Raw genomic sequence first — 15,545 nt, forward strand, 5'->3', positions numbered from 1 at the left:
ACCCATCTCTGTACTGTTGAGGCAATCATGATCGTTCCTCATACACCCCCACCAATCTGACGGTGGATTTCAGCTGCTGACACATTCTGCACATTCAAATATCATGCCACAGACCGCACTTCACATGTGGCAGGTATCTCGATTTTCTTGATTATTATCACAACCCACTGTGAAGCATCTACACTACTATCTTTCCTCCAACTGATGTCTATACCTTGTCAATGCATCAAACAACTTGGCCATATGTGCACCCTCGTGATTACAGCACAAATTGCGAACAGTACTTACTTTCTGGATGTACTATATATATATATATATATATATATATATATATATAATATATATATATATATATATATATATAATTAATAAAAACAAGGAGGGCCAAAAGGTCTAAGTAAAAATCAAAGAAGGTAAAAGGAAACACTCACCGGACAGTAGAAAAATTCAAAACTTTTGCTAACTTCGTAGCATCATCGGTGTGATGATTTCCTCACACCGATGATTCTACAAAGTTAGCAAAAATTTTGAATTTTTCTACTGTCCGGTTAGTGTTTCCTTTTACCTTCTTTGATTTATATATATATATCAGAGGTGTGGCGTGCATGTAGCCGCTGTTACCGCAGGTAACACCAAAATATAAAGAATTGAAGAACCCATCTTAAAATATTATTACGTACATAAACTGGTAATATTGTCGTAAAGTAAACATTGAAGACTGACATTTTTTCTGACACCGGCAAAAGCGAAGAGGAGGACTGATCCGGTACCCTCCACAGGCAACATGAGGAAAGAGCCCTGCGCCCACAAAGGAAGACTTTCCGTCGCAGCAAAGACTGTTTCGGCGGGAGGAGGAGGTGGGTTAATGGCATGACTGTTTAGCCGCCGCAGTTGCCAGTGATACTTACCGGAAACAGATCAGTGTTGCCATATTCAATAGACAGAAAAGAGCTAAGTCGCCTAATGGGGTCTATCTTACTCTGAAGGTGTCCAGTCACCCTGGGGAACGATGGCGCAGTGGTAGCGTCGCCGCCTTATAATCAAGGGATTCTGGGTTTGATACCCGGTGGAGGCACAAGTGGTTCGGATCCAACTTTAAACTGTCCCAATTAGCATTACTGTTCATGAAGTGGACTTAAATCGCCAAATCAAAATTTAAAAAAATCAAATCACACTGGGGCAAAAGCAAACTACCAAGTGATATTTTGTATTTACACTAAATATCAGCGATTATGAAAGTCCTCTTTGTCCTTCCTCGACATCATGGGCGAGAAGGAGAGGAGAGGGATGGGTATGGTCAAGGGGTCCGCTGCCCTTCTAAAAATGTCAACCTAAAATTCTATATTTCACACATATAATATTATTTCGGTTACAGGAATTTGTGATATTTGTTGATAATACTGATTGAGATTGACATACGTTGTCGCAGGAATGCAATAATTTCGGATTGAAGGAATGTTTTTGAGGTGGTAGAACTGTTTTTGGGTGAAAACAATACTTACAAGCATAATTTCCCGATTGTTATCTTAGCACGCTCTGAAGTGTCAGGTGTCGCAGGTTCGAATCCTCAGCAAGAAATGGTTATTTCAATGTTCGTTGTTATTATTTTACTTACATAATTATAAAAAATAATAATTACATACACAAAGAAATAATAATTTTATTTCAATAATTCACCAGGCATCCTCATCGTCACGATTATCCTATAAAGCGAAAGCCTTAAAGGTAGCAAATGACGTAAAATATACGAAATAGTAGTGGTGTCAGAAATGAGATTTCAGTGGATTTAGCGAAACATGGAAGTGGGAGTAGTTAGGAAACAGATGAAGACTACATCTACTCTACTAACGTCTTATTTGAAATGAAAAGTTTCGCGATTTGGGCAAATCTGGTTTCAAAAGAACTAAGATGGCAACATTAGTAGAACTGGATTTCTTGCAGGTTCCGAAGGAAATATTGGGGAAGGGCCGATGCTGAGAGGGGAGGGAGCAAGGAGGGTGCTTCATGTGTTACAAAAGTAAACAACGGTTTGTGGGAGGGGCTGTGCAGTGGGAGTTTTGTCACTGGTGTCGTTCGTCTTTATGTTGTTTTCGGGTATTGTCAATTAATTAATGAAGCTTGCTCCGAGTTCCGAGGTGGCGGGTTCATCCTATCTGGACAGTGTGTGTGTAATCGTGCGATAGAAGATATTTTGAAGCAATCTTTCGGTTCGTTATATTGCAGAAAAAATCGAAATTGTGGCGAAAGGGAGGCCAAAGCCTATTTTGAACGATTTAAAAACCAAGTCGTCTGCTGGATATGACCGACATTTCAATGTTTCGTGGTATAACGACTATCTGTGGTTATGTGGATGTGTGCAGTTGTTGAAACTCTTTTGTTGGCCATGTACTCTATTTTCGGGTGAAAAAAGAAACGTGTCGAATTCAGATGTGGATAACATGGACCATGACCATGACGCACCCAAAAATTCAAATTCAAATGAAAAACTTCTCTTTATGACAGCATCATAGAAGTTTTTTGATTTGATTTGATTGATTTTGCTTCGCTTGTGCCACTTTTGGCTAATTTGCGAAGATGGGGATGAGTGATGATATGATTAAATTGATGAATAGACATCACAAACGCCCATGCCCAAGCTAGGTTTCGAACCCGGGATCCCAGCATCATATAACTATTTTCAAAGTCGGATTGATCTGCTCTATAAGTAGCCTTCGATGTTTCTGTAAGTATCAAATTACGTATTATTGTGTCAACAACCAATGTTTGCGATTTCACTTTAGTCCTTATGTCAACATTTTTTTTCCTGATTAATAACTTTACCAAAATCTAGTATTGAATTGAATACGTACCAGATTAATATTATATGAACTACTTGGAAGACATTGGGGGTGGGCATGAGGTGGGGAGGTGCCCAAGTCTCCCTTAAATGTCCTACTGATAACCGGTAACACTTTTAAAAATCCACGCCACGCCACTGATATATATATATATATAATATATTCAGTGGTGAAAACTCCATATACCCAAGGGTAGCGCATGCTACCCCTGTCTAGGGGGCGGGTGTCTGTTGGTATAAATCATTTTTGTCGACATAGTGAGTGGAAGAAAAGAAGGGTTCCTAAAATGAGAGAAGTGGCAAATATTTCATGATATTGCAATTAATTTACTTGAAATAATGTTCTCTCTTATTTACCTGGGTGTATGTTTTTTTGATGGCAGGAGTAAAAACTCTCCTTGGGTATGGATTCTTCAGATGAATGGTTCTAGTTAAATATTAAATAGTATTGTCAGTTTGCAAAATAAAAATCTAAAAATTTTCTTGCATGCTTAGCTTGCAACAGATTAGTGCCTTCAATGAAAGTTAAACAAAGTTTACACTTATTGCCTAAAAATAGTTATTAAATACAACTTGTTCATGATGATGTGATGTGCTTGAATATAATGACTCTCAGTTGGTCTGCAGCATTGGGAAAATCTCAAAAAAACCACTCCTTCAGTTTTAAATTCTCATGTTCCTGTAATGCCTTAATAACAATTTATATAAATTACTGTGAGTGAAATGAAATTATATGTGTGAAATATATAATTTTAGGTTGATATTAATTTTTCAGGGGGGCTGTGTCCTCCTTGCACCCACCCTTCTGGACACCCATGTATGTAACTGTAACAGTTACTTTTGTAATATATATATATATATATATAAAATGTTATTGTTTAGATTTACTTTACAAACTTAAAACATTAATAAGAGAAATTTCTAACAAGAAAAAAAGATATAGAAATTTGGCAACTCTGTATCAATTAGTTTGTCTTCCTGGATGCTTAAGTGAAAGAACTTTCATCCATTGGTATAGGACAAGGAAGATACTTTTATCTTACTCAACAATAGTTCAAAGGAAGAGAATTAGTTCCGGCATTAACGAAACAGGGACATAGGAGGGATCTATTGATTGAAGACATATTACTATAATGTCTTCTCTTTTCTTGTCCAGCTGAAACTTAAAAAACTTTAATGTCTAATTATCCTTCATCTTTTTTATTCAAGTAGGGTTACCAGATCACTATGAGGGAAAAGTAGGACATGCTGTCCCAAAATATAGGACCTTAAGTCAAAATGTAGGACACAAAACATTCAGAGTAAATAATACACATTTGTGGAACGTTAGAAAGTAATGTGAAACTGACACCTTTTCAGTTTTTTAAAAAATATGACTTCTTAATGATTTCCTAAATGCAAAATTTCCAAACTTGTAACCAATACTAAACAATACACTTCTCACCACACATGTTTTAACTCTTACTTCTCAGAGATGCCAATTTTTCTCAAAATTTTAAGTTTAGTCAAAATATACTCATGAAACTCTGAACAGTCAAACTATTTGAAATTATACTGAACCAGTACCAATTCAGACTCCATCATGAGCCCGTTATGTTGATAGTGATATGACCTGGAATGGCAAACAAATATTGAACAATTATTGACATAGCTTAGAATGTTTCCAGAAGTTGCATTTGGGGTGGTTTTTAGTTCAGTAACTTTGTTCTGCATACCTCCTGCTTTACAATCAAAATATTTAATATGAATGGGAACCACCTTGTGTATTCCATGATTAATTCCATCAGTATAAACCCCAAAGCAAGAATTTCTGCTCAGGCATTGAACAGTGGCCCCAAAACTTTGTTCATTAATTGCCGTTCTTGTGCCAGCAGGACACACCTTTTTCTTTCTTTCTGGGCAATGATTGAATCAAAATATATTTCACTATTGAGTTTGGAAATGCAGTTCAGAGACTTGTAACTTACATCATTTCTCTATGTTCAACTGAAACACATATTTTCCTAATTTATATTATGTGACACTCAATATGTGGGTCATTTGTGATATGTTGCTTATTCCTCCCAGATGCTGGACATAAGGCAAAAATGTAGAACATGTCTGTGCAGTGGTGTGCTCAGGATTTTCGAAAGGGAGGGGTTATGTATACTTTTTCTTGGTAGTCAGCCCTCATTTAGTCATATTTTCCTACCTTTGGCATTCTTTTTTTTTAGGAATTCTGGGCCAAAGGGGTGGTTATAACCTCCATGAACCCCACCCTTGGGCACGCCACTGTGTCTGTGAAAAAAAGAGTGTGTGGTAACCATATGTTCAGGTAATGATGAATAAGCGTAGAGAGTCTTATATATCATGTGTTTTTCACAGGTGGTTTTGCAACTGTTATTCATTGCGGATGTTTCTCGTCGCCGAGTTCATCTGCCAGAACAGGACCGCAGCAAACCTGGACGTCAGGTCGTCACCTTCTTGCTCATCTGCAATTTAACCATGTGGGTCATCTACACTTTTGAGACACAGAAAGTGGAAGCGAATCCAGTCCAGGTGAGCTACAGAGAACCCTTTCCCAGCCCCTTTTATTCTCCTAATGTTTATTGCTTTAGCTGTTGTAAGTAAGGTTAGGAAGTGTCTATTTATGAGGCGCATGTAAAAAAAAGGGCCAATGTTTTTTAAAAAAACAAGAAAATGATAGGAGAAGATTGTGATTGATAAACAAGTACATACCTTGGCTATTTTTCGACGTAGTCACCATTAACCTCCAGACATTTCTGATAGCGTGGCACAAGCTTGCGTATAACCTCTGCATAAAAATCTGCCGCCTGAGAGTGCAGCCAGTCCAGAACTGATGTCTTGAGCACGTCACTGTCGTTAAAACGCTTTGATGCAAGCCACTTTTTCAGGTGAAGAAAAAGAAAGAAATTGCTGGGGCAAGGTCGGGGCTGTAAGGGGGATGATTGAATAGTTCCCATCAAAATCTTTCAATTGTCTCAACAGTACGAGCAGCTGCGTGTGGGCGGGTGTTGTCATGGATCAGAAAAATTCCAGAGCATAGCATTCCTCTCCACCGATTTTGGATGGCATGTCACAGATTATTCAGTGTTTCGCAATACACCTCTGCTGTAATTGTTCATCCTGGTTCCAAGAATTCCACAAAAATCACACACTTTTGGTCCCAAAACACGGTTGCCATGATTTTGTGAACTGATTGTGTTTGCTTGAATTTCTTCGCTTTAGGAGAACTAGAGTGCTGCCATTGCATTGACTGCTGCTTCGACTCTCCAGTGGCGTACGATATCTACATTTCATCCCCCGTCACTATGTGCAAAAAGAGGTCATCCCCATCCTCCCCCCAGCCGGCCAAAGAATCATGTGCAGCTGTCCTCCTTTGCTCTTTGTGAGCATCTGTCAGCATTTTTTGTGCCCACCTCGCACACAGTTTGTGATACCCCAGGTTGTCAGTCACAATTTGATGCAATGTTTTTGCAGACACTTCTGGAAACTCTTTGACGAGTTCAGATGTTGTGAACCGACGATTGGAACGCACTTTCTCGTTAATGCGTTCCACCAGATCATCCATCTGAACACTAGGCCTTCCACTATGCTCGTCGTCATGGACATTTGAACACCCTTCCCGAAACTCTCTGCACCATTGCCTGACCTTCCCTTCACTCATCACTGTCAGTCCATAAATGGCACACAATTCCCGATGGATGTGAGCTGCATTCTGTCCTTTGGCGTTCAGAAATCGTATGACAGATCTCACTTCACATTTGGCGAGATTTTGTATTACGGCAGCCATTTCACCTTACTGGTACTCGCACGTATGCAACCACACTCTGACGATTCTATCTCTATTGCAAGCACAGAATACTAGGGCATGCTCCTGCGCATGCTCAACTTCATCAGTGTTGCCAACCCCACATAAAAAATTATCGGCCCTTTTTTTTTTTACATGCACCTCGCCTCGTACATGTAAAATATATTTTAGCAAATAGTTTATACTTTGCCTGTTTCTATTTCAAACTCTTCTTTCGCTACTGGCGATTCAGAGTAATTACAAAAATATTGGCCATAATTTACTTATTTATCAGTTCAGAACATTATGTAAAAAATGCATTAAAAATTGTTCAGTACATATGCAAAAACTTCGATATTCCTTTATGTGTGATCCATTAGCCTCTCCTATGGCACAGCGGTTGCATCGTAGCCTTGAAATCAAGGGGTCCAGGGTTCGATTCCTGGTGGAGACACATAGTGGTTCTGAACCCACTTTAAACTGTAGGTCCAGTTCCGATTAGCCTTACCGTGCATAAAGTGGACTTAAAACACCAAATCAATCAATCAATGTGTGATCCATCAGCTGAACCACAACAGAATGACTAATAGCTAAGCCTCTTGCATTGTAATAAGAATGTCTGCATTTGATTCTTTGTTGGGATACAGTTAGTGCTTCAGATTACAAATAAAACTGTAGGCCAGTTCTGATTTTTGCAGGACAGTATTTTCTTTTAGGGTCATGACTCATGGCATTACGAAATGTAACTTTACTTGTGCATATTTCAAATTTTATAATTTGTTTTTAAAAACTACTATACTATGAACAATACATTCCAAAGCATTTTGAATACTTTTTGTGAATTTCATTGTAAATTCATTGTTTGTTATTAAAGCAAATAAGAATTGCCAAGTAAATTATTTAATGATAAAAGGTTTTTCTTTACAACTGTTCATAAGAGCATAAATGTCCTGTAGGGCCCTCTCTAGTGGCATAGTGGTATTGCTGCCACCTTGTAATCAAGAAGTTCTGAGTTGGATCTCTGATGGGAGATGCATTGCACAGTGGTTCAGATCCCACTTTAAACTCTAGGTCCAGTCCCAAGTAACCTATCTGAGCATAAAAATGGACAAATGGCATGTCCTACTTTGCGTGGCGTAGATAATGGAAGAAGCAAATGTGCAATGAATGAATTTCAGTATTCATTATATTTATGATAACATTGCAAGCACATTAGATAAATCATGTTCTGAAAAATCTTTCATATCTCTTCATAAACTTCTTAACCTTCAAAGGCCAAATAGTAGAGGTGGTGAACACATTCAATTGGATGTACGCAAGGAATATCGGTAAGATTGTTTTCTGTCCAAATTGATTCATCCAAATATGTGTATATTTTGGATGAATCATAGTGCTTGCCAAATAATTTAATGCATATTAACATAAAAGTTTCTTTAACTTGAGTTTATGAGAGACAGGGTGAGTTAAGGTCAGAGTTTGCCAATTTTTTGGCCCCAACAACTGCCAAAAATTTAGAGCTTTGAAGGTTTGCTAGATGCCTTGTCAGGTCTGGTATTGTGTTTCTGCTAAACTGATTAAGGTAGTTTAACAGAGAACTTAACACTAATAGTAATCTTTAACTTTCTAGAAGAATAGCCAAAAAATGTTTAGCCTTTTCACACAACAATTTTGGTGACCGAAGAACATTGCAATGTCTAGTTTAATCTCTTAAAATTCTTTGAAAACTTTCAACCTCCCTTACTGTTCTATATTCTCTCCTACAAAATATAACTAGACTTCTTCTGTTTCTTTTTCTTCAACCCCTAGATAAAATAAGATGATCAGAGAAGTCATCCACATCATGTCTTATTGTGTATACCTCTCAGTGTTTTAAGTTCCTTCATATTTCAGATATTTATTATTTTTGTTCCATCAAAGTTAATAGTATATAACTTCCCTGTTCATATATTTCCTGTGTGGTACATATGATGTACAAATGTAGATTAATAAGTATTGTGCATTAGTGTAGAGTTAAATTGTGTATTATGATACTAGAAAACCTGTACTAGCAGAGTTCACCTTTGTTTAGTAAATAGGGTAAGTTCTGGAAATAACTGGAGGATAACTAGGTACTAGTATAAGTGCGTCATTTCACTGTAGCTGGAGTAACACAAATATCATTGTATCAGTAAAATTGTAAGCATTCAAACTTAAGGACAACAGTTCGCAATATATCCTGCCAAATGTACACTTAAAATTAATTACTAGTAACACATCCTATTGAATATTGAAACTTACAATATATTCATATTCCTAGAGCATAGGTGCTGATAATGGTGGTGGTGGTCTAATCCGTCCCCTTTCGACTTAAATAGATGTAGAGGGAGGGAGAGAGAGAGAGAGAGGGAGGGAGGGAGGGAGGGAGGGAGGGAGGGAGAGGGAGAGAGAGAGAGATAGATAGATAGAAATTTGGTACACAAAACACCCAAACACTATACATACAAGCTAATAAAAGTACTGACAACAATAGACGTACACTTGGCAATGTTGCAACGGGAGAGCAGTGTTACACCTACATATTTTACTTCACAACCAAGGTTGTTGACACTCATCAAGCCCCACACACCCAAAGACAATTGGTGTACAAATGGAGCTATATACATCAGCCACCAGTTGGGCCCTGATATATAGAGCAACCATAAGGAAAAGATCCTTTGGCCAAAAATCCCTGTGCATCTCTCTCTTCATCCATTCAACTCGGCCTATGAGGGAGCATGCTCACTCTGCCCCTCCCCTGCCTGTGAGAGGATGATGCACAGGAGTCCCAGGTCTGTACAAGAGAATAACCCTATATTATACACATTAAGCTACTTCAATTCATGTACAATTACTATTCTGAGTTCTGCTTAGTTAGGGCTACCATACTTTGAAATGCTAAAAAGAGGACATTTTCTTCGAAAGCCACAGACGCATATGTACCAGGTTTACAAACCATACACTCACCTTCAAAATCGTCTCTACCACGTCTAAAACATGAATACTTCTCTTGTAACTCATTAGTAAACTTGCACTTTCTTTTAGGCATATTAGTAGCATACACAGTGTTCACAAACTCTAACTTCCACTTCGAAACACGAACAAACGAATGATGCGGAACTCACATCGACCGGAACTTGAAACTGTAACAACAAACGACTAACGCTTAGCTCATCGTCCAGTACTGCCAACATCAGACGTTTAATGATTTGAAACGTTGTAACTTCATGATCTCTGACCTTTGATGAGTGGATAAAAGTAAAAACCCGGACATTTTAACAAATTAAAAACCTGCCGGACTCAAATTTCAGGGTCCGAAAAGAGGACATGTCCGGGAAAACCAGGACGTATGGTAGCCCTAGCTTAGTGTTAATAACTAAAATTTCCATGGTGCAACAACTCTCTGAAAGCCAAGTGGCTTTTTATTGGGTGACAGGCAAACAGTAAGCACATCGAGTCCCATCAGCATTGTTTTATGGCTTTTGAGACTGGAGCCCTCGACCATTGCTGGATCAACACTAAAAATTTGTAGCTTCTGCTACAAATTGAACACAGGTCTGCTTGCACCGAAACAGTGGTGTATTCTCCCATGTTACCTGGTTTACCATTGGTAAACCAACTTATTTCATATGTACGTATATAGAAATTGTTGGAAAGTTTGAAGTCGCCTGCATTTGGTGTTTTGTTTCCATTGTATCTAATTAATATACAATAAATATATACATCAAATGAGAATTGTTGCAGTAAACCAGATCAAATTTTCAGAAAACGCTTAGTGTTGCCAGATTAATTTGCATAAGTGAATTACTTTATAGAAGTTTGTGCTCTATCCCAGGGGTTCTCAAACTTTTTCCTTTCATGGCACCCTTAGTGTTTCAAGACATTTCCACGGTGCCCAAGTCAGAATGTAGGCCTATCTAACACTTGCATTGCCCAGTTAGTGAAGTTAGGTTGCTTGCCTGAAGTTAAAAAATAAACACACATTTCAAATTCAGAAATATTTTGTGTGTAAAAATTACTAAAAAAGCTCATATTTGGAACAATCATATCATTTCACTGAAAATATTGGCACGGCACACACTTTGGGAACCACTGCTCTAACCATTAAATGACAACCATGGATTTTTTTTAGTTTTCATCCATTTCTATAGATCGACCACAAGGAAAAAAGCCTTGGGACGAAAGTCCCCGCGCAGCTTTCCCTTCTTCCCTCCACCTCGGGCCAAAAGGAAGCATGGTCCACTCTCCCCCTCCTCTACTCGCGGGGGTACGGTGAACAGGAGTCGCGGGTCTGCGCAGGTTGTTTTGCTCGTGGTTCCACTATATTAGTTTGCCATTCTGTGACAAGTTTGATTTTAATATAAAAAATTGGTAGATGTAAGAAAATGTAGGTAGCCATGTTATCTATTCAGTTATTTTCCAGAACCTTAGTTCGAATAGTTAGCTACAACAATCTGGTTGAAAAGTTTGCTTCTGTTATGCAGCTCGACTTCTATGGCTTCCTGGCTTGGGCCATAGTACAGAGAGTCACACTGCCACTCTGCATCTTCCACCGTTTCCACTCGGCAGTCACCTTCGCTGAAATCTGGAAGACAAGCTACAAGGCTCGGCTCGAATGAAGCCAGTGTCAGATTGCGTGGCTCTCCAGCATGTGCTGCCCTCCAGAGCCACGCTAGGAAAATATTTCACACTGGAGGCGTTGAATGCAGATATACCAAGGAAGATACGTGGAAAGTCACGACTTCTGTCTTGTAGACAGCCAAGTCGGAGGAGTCACTGATTGGTGCTGGAGAAATGGTTTCCCTTAGACATTGAAACATAGAGAGATATTCACCAGAATACTCTTTTTTTATTTCCTGCATGCTAGGAAAGATGAGAAATACGGTGTCGAAGTTGGGAATTGTTTGCAGTTATCCTTTATCTTTCAATGTATGTAAAGCTGTTGAAATTTGGAGATGTGAGCTCAAGTCGTGAAAAAATTTAAAAAAATTAAAAGCGATGTATAGGTTGTGCTTCTAAAACGTTTCCATTGTCTTTCAAACTCAATATGACATGCATTCAAACAGTTACCAAACCAGAACGGTGTTCACAAGTAGGTTGATAGTCACTGCTACATATATACATGACTTGATAGCATGCATCCCAATCATGTACAACACAGTGAAGCATGTGTGCAGGAAATAATGTCACGTGTAATGTGTATCATATGTGTATGTTTCAGTAAACACAAAACGCAAAAGCAAGCATTGCATCTCAACTTGTGTAGAAAGCTATTTTGGTGCCATTATACCTGTTAATGATATTATATTAGTAATGTAAGAATTGTCACCAACATTGTATGTTAACATTATACCACCTTCATTTTGTACATATATTTTGCATAATTTTAACATTTGAAAATTTTTCTAATTGTCCTTGTATAGGTATTGAAGTTTTGTATGTTGATATTATATTAGATATGCTGTAGGATTCTCAACATCCTGGACCAAGCTGTACAGCATTTTACACAAGATATCAACTCGTTTGTAAGTCTTGCTACCCGTTTATCTTAATTATATTATAGGCAGAGTTCACTTGTCACCTTTTCTGTCATAATTAACAGTGCAAAGAAATCTCAAATTTGAGCTATGTACAAAACAGTAACACGAATCAATTGTAACTTGTGCCTGATATGCAGATGCAATGTGGCAGTCTATTAGAACCCACAAGAGTCTTAATGGTTCACTGAGACTGGCTTGCACAGATAATACATCAAAAGGACAGATAGACATGAATATTGATTTGGTATTCCAATTAGAAATGCAATTTTTTTTTAAAAAAAACACAAATGAAAATGTGTGTGTGTGTGTATCTTGCAAATCTCACGACTAGTATAAAGATGTTGTCAGGGCTCATTGTGTAGTGCCGTTCCAATCTTAAAGTTTAATTTTGACTTCAAATTCATTTGTTTTATACATTTGTAAGACTGATTCTTGAGATTATTTAATGAGCAATTTCGTCAGTGTGTAGCATTTTTAGACATGTAACTGCAACAAAGTAATGAGTAGAATACTATCTCTATTTTCTGTTATAGTCCTCTTTTATGTAAGTAATAATTGTCATACCATAGGCTATAAAACACTTACTCAAAAAGATGGAGGCAGTAAATTTTGTCATGTATTAAGATGAGGTTTTTCATAATTTACTGTTGAAAAGAAACCATAAATAACGTACATATTTCAAAGATGCATTTCATGTGCTACAAAGTTATATATCCAATACTTATCTATAATATTTAACAGTATTTTCTCCCAGTTGATTATTAAGTTTAACAAAATATAAATGAAAATAAAGTAGCATTAATTTGAAAAAAATCAGGAAGAAACACTCCTATCATTTGTATATTTATTATGGATTATTGCATATTACCACTGAAATGCTTTCTTTGTAACAAACTGCATCTCTTTAAGTAAGTGGACAAGTTAACACTTTCTCATTTTACAATATCATTCAAATGTATTTCATGTAAAATATGCTCACAAGTAATAGTGAGGGATACTGTTAGAAACAACACTCATACTTTTAACCTCTTTGTAATGAGCACCATATATTCAAGATATGTCAATTATTTACAACCCATACATTATGTAGAATGTTACATTTGCTACGATGATATAAAGAAGTAAAAATCAGTTCTTGAGACTGTTTTTCTCTTTAGTTACGGAAGTTATAAAGTAGCATGTGCATTTAGAAAAAAATACTTTATTTAATACTCAGAATACACTAAGAAACTTAAGTGTTGAGAAATAATTGTACACCTATATTCTACACAATTAGGATTCCTGCTTGATTTGTAATATTCTGCTATGTTTTTGTTTTTATAGTAATATTTTTCTAGAGAGATTACTCTATCATTTATTCTATTGCTTTCAAGTTTTTACATAATTTATATGTCCTGAAATTGTGTGCCAAAATTTATTGATTTCAAACCAATGTATTGCCGTTAAGCTTTGGATTGATATATATATATAATATGTAGTTATACTTAATTGTTGCATTGTTTTTAAACCTCAGAAACTCACATTTTTAAAAATAATTTATCAGAAATGGGATAAATTTATCTTCTTTAGTATGTCAAGAGAACAAGTAATACTCAGGCATAATGCTAGGCTAAGTTGGGAGTTTAAACCTCAAGACTGCTTTCCCAGAAGTACACTTTGCATCACACACTTATTAATGTTGTTTTTTTCCTCATTTTGATATCATTTTTTTAAACCAAAACATCTTCAATAACAAAGTATCTTTCTACAAATATTTCAAGAAAGAAGAGTGAACAATAAAATATAATATGCAGTAAATTTTTTATCTCATTGCCGTGTTGATCCAATTCTTTGGAAGGTGTGCTTGTACCAACTGTACTGACCAAAAGCAGCACACCCAAATAGTTTTAACAAATAACTGTGAACTCATCAATGTAATTTCATGGAACTATGGTGTTTTAAAATTTCTTCTAAGCGTTGCTGCCATTCATGTTATACTGCCTGAAAATCAAAGTGTGTTTAAAAGTGGCATTTGATACTCAGTGCTAATATATCTGTATATCAGTGTTCTATCAAAGTATCATTTACCTTCCTTCTTACATTAGGCAAGTTATACCTCAAAGAGGAACCTGTATAGACTAGGATAGAGTGGAAGATGTGTTCATGAAATCTTTTAACCAGATTTGTAATTTTTATTCATTTCATAAGTACTCTACATATTGTTTGAGAATACAAATAAATATATAAATGACATTATGTGACCAATGGAGAAAAAAATATATTATTGTGAAGCAAATGATTGTTGTTGTGTCTGTTTGTCTGCTAGGTTAGGACAACATTGTTGAAAGGGACTGGAAGATTATGAGTCAAGATACAGGACAAGGGTGATTAATGAAAAAAAAAAAAAAGATTCAGAAGCAACATGCAAAATTGTTCTTTATGTTTGAAACAACCAGAATATGCATATTGTCCTGTGCACAAGAAATGACCAATCCAAAATTTGATAACAGTTTTTTCATGTTTTATAAAATTTTTAGAACTTCCAGTTTCTTTGATTACTTTTGTACAAAGTGTTTCAATATTTGTGGAGAAATGAATAAAATAAATGTCTAACTAAATAAATTATATATATAATATACATATATTTGTGTTTAGTTAATGAACCCAGTGACTCATTTCCAAGTAAGGCTAGGATACTTTTGGGATCATTAGAGCAAGATTTGTGTGCATCACATGTTTTTATGGACAATGGATATTTTTCAAATAGTTAATTGTTTTATGAGTTTTGAACAGAATTCCCCTCCTCCAGCGGTAGAAGGGAAGTCCAGATGTACGTTCTACTGTTGCCAACTTAGTTTTTTGGAGCAAGGTTTGTCCAAATCACGAATCGCATCAAGTACTTATCTTTTCATCTGTTACGTAAACGGTTTCAGTTGTAGTTAAATCCAGCTTTGGCTTTGCAGTCCAGCTCTTGTTGCTTCAGAGAAACAGTATCCTCGTTTTAGACTGGATTTAGCTGGAAATCCAATGTGACAACACTTGCTGATCCGGTAGGCTGAAGTGGCAACAGGGCCCCTAAACAGGCATATGAATAACCCGTAGCACACTTGCCTCTTCAAGTCTTTCCCTGCTGTTCCCTTCCATTGGCGCCCTTTCCTCCTGTTGCCTCTTGAGGGTAGCGGAACGGCCTATCTCTTAACTTTTGTCGGCTGCAGAAAAAATGTCCTCTGTAATATACACTCAACTCTGTTAACTTATTTAACAATGTTGATATTTTATTAAGAATTTTTTTTTTTTAATTTCTTTACATTTTTCTGTTATCTGTGGTAACACCGGTTTCATCTAATCTTGATCAGTGTCATGTAATGTCTATAACAAATGTTCA

At 36.7% G+C, this 15,545-nt stretch overlaps 1 protein-coding gene across 9 annotated transcripts in view; it reads left to right on the top strand.

Annotated features, from left to right (window-relative positions):
- The window catches only part of OtopLa (proton channel otopetrin-like a), a 317,850-nt gene extending 303,054 nt beyond the window's left edge, over positions 1 to 14,796 (top strand). For all 9 annotated transcript variants that reach the window (XM_083119032.1, XM_083119038.1, XM_083119035.1 and 6 more), the window contains 2 exons: positions 5,201 to 5,374; positions 11,126 to 14,796. In XM_083119032.1, coding sequence (XP_082975158.1) covers positions 5,201 to 5,374; positions 11,126 to 11,260 — 309 coding nt within the window. In that variant the 3' untranslated portion in view covers positions 11,261 to 14,796. The remainder of the gene's footprint in view (positions 1 to 5,200; positions 5,375 to 11,125) is intronic.
- The last annotated feature ends 749 nt before the right edge of the window (positions 14,797 to 15,545 follow it).

Source organism: Lepisma saccharinum, chromosome 3 (assembly GCF_977018435.1).
Source record: "Lepisma saccharinum chromosome 3, izLepSacc3.1, whole genome shotgun sequence".
Taxonomy (NCBI): Eukaryota; Metazoa; Arthropoda; class Insecta; order Zygentoma; family Lepismatidae; genus Lepisma; species Lepisma saccharinum.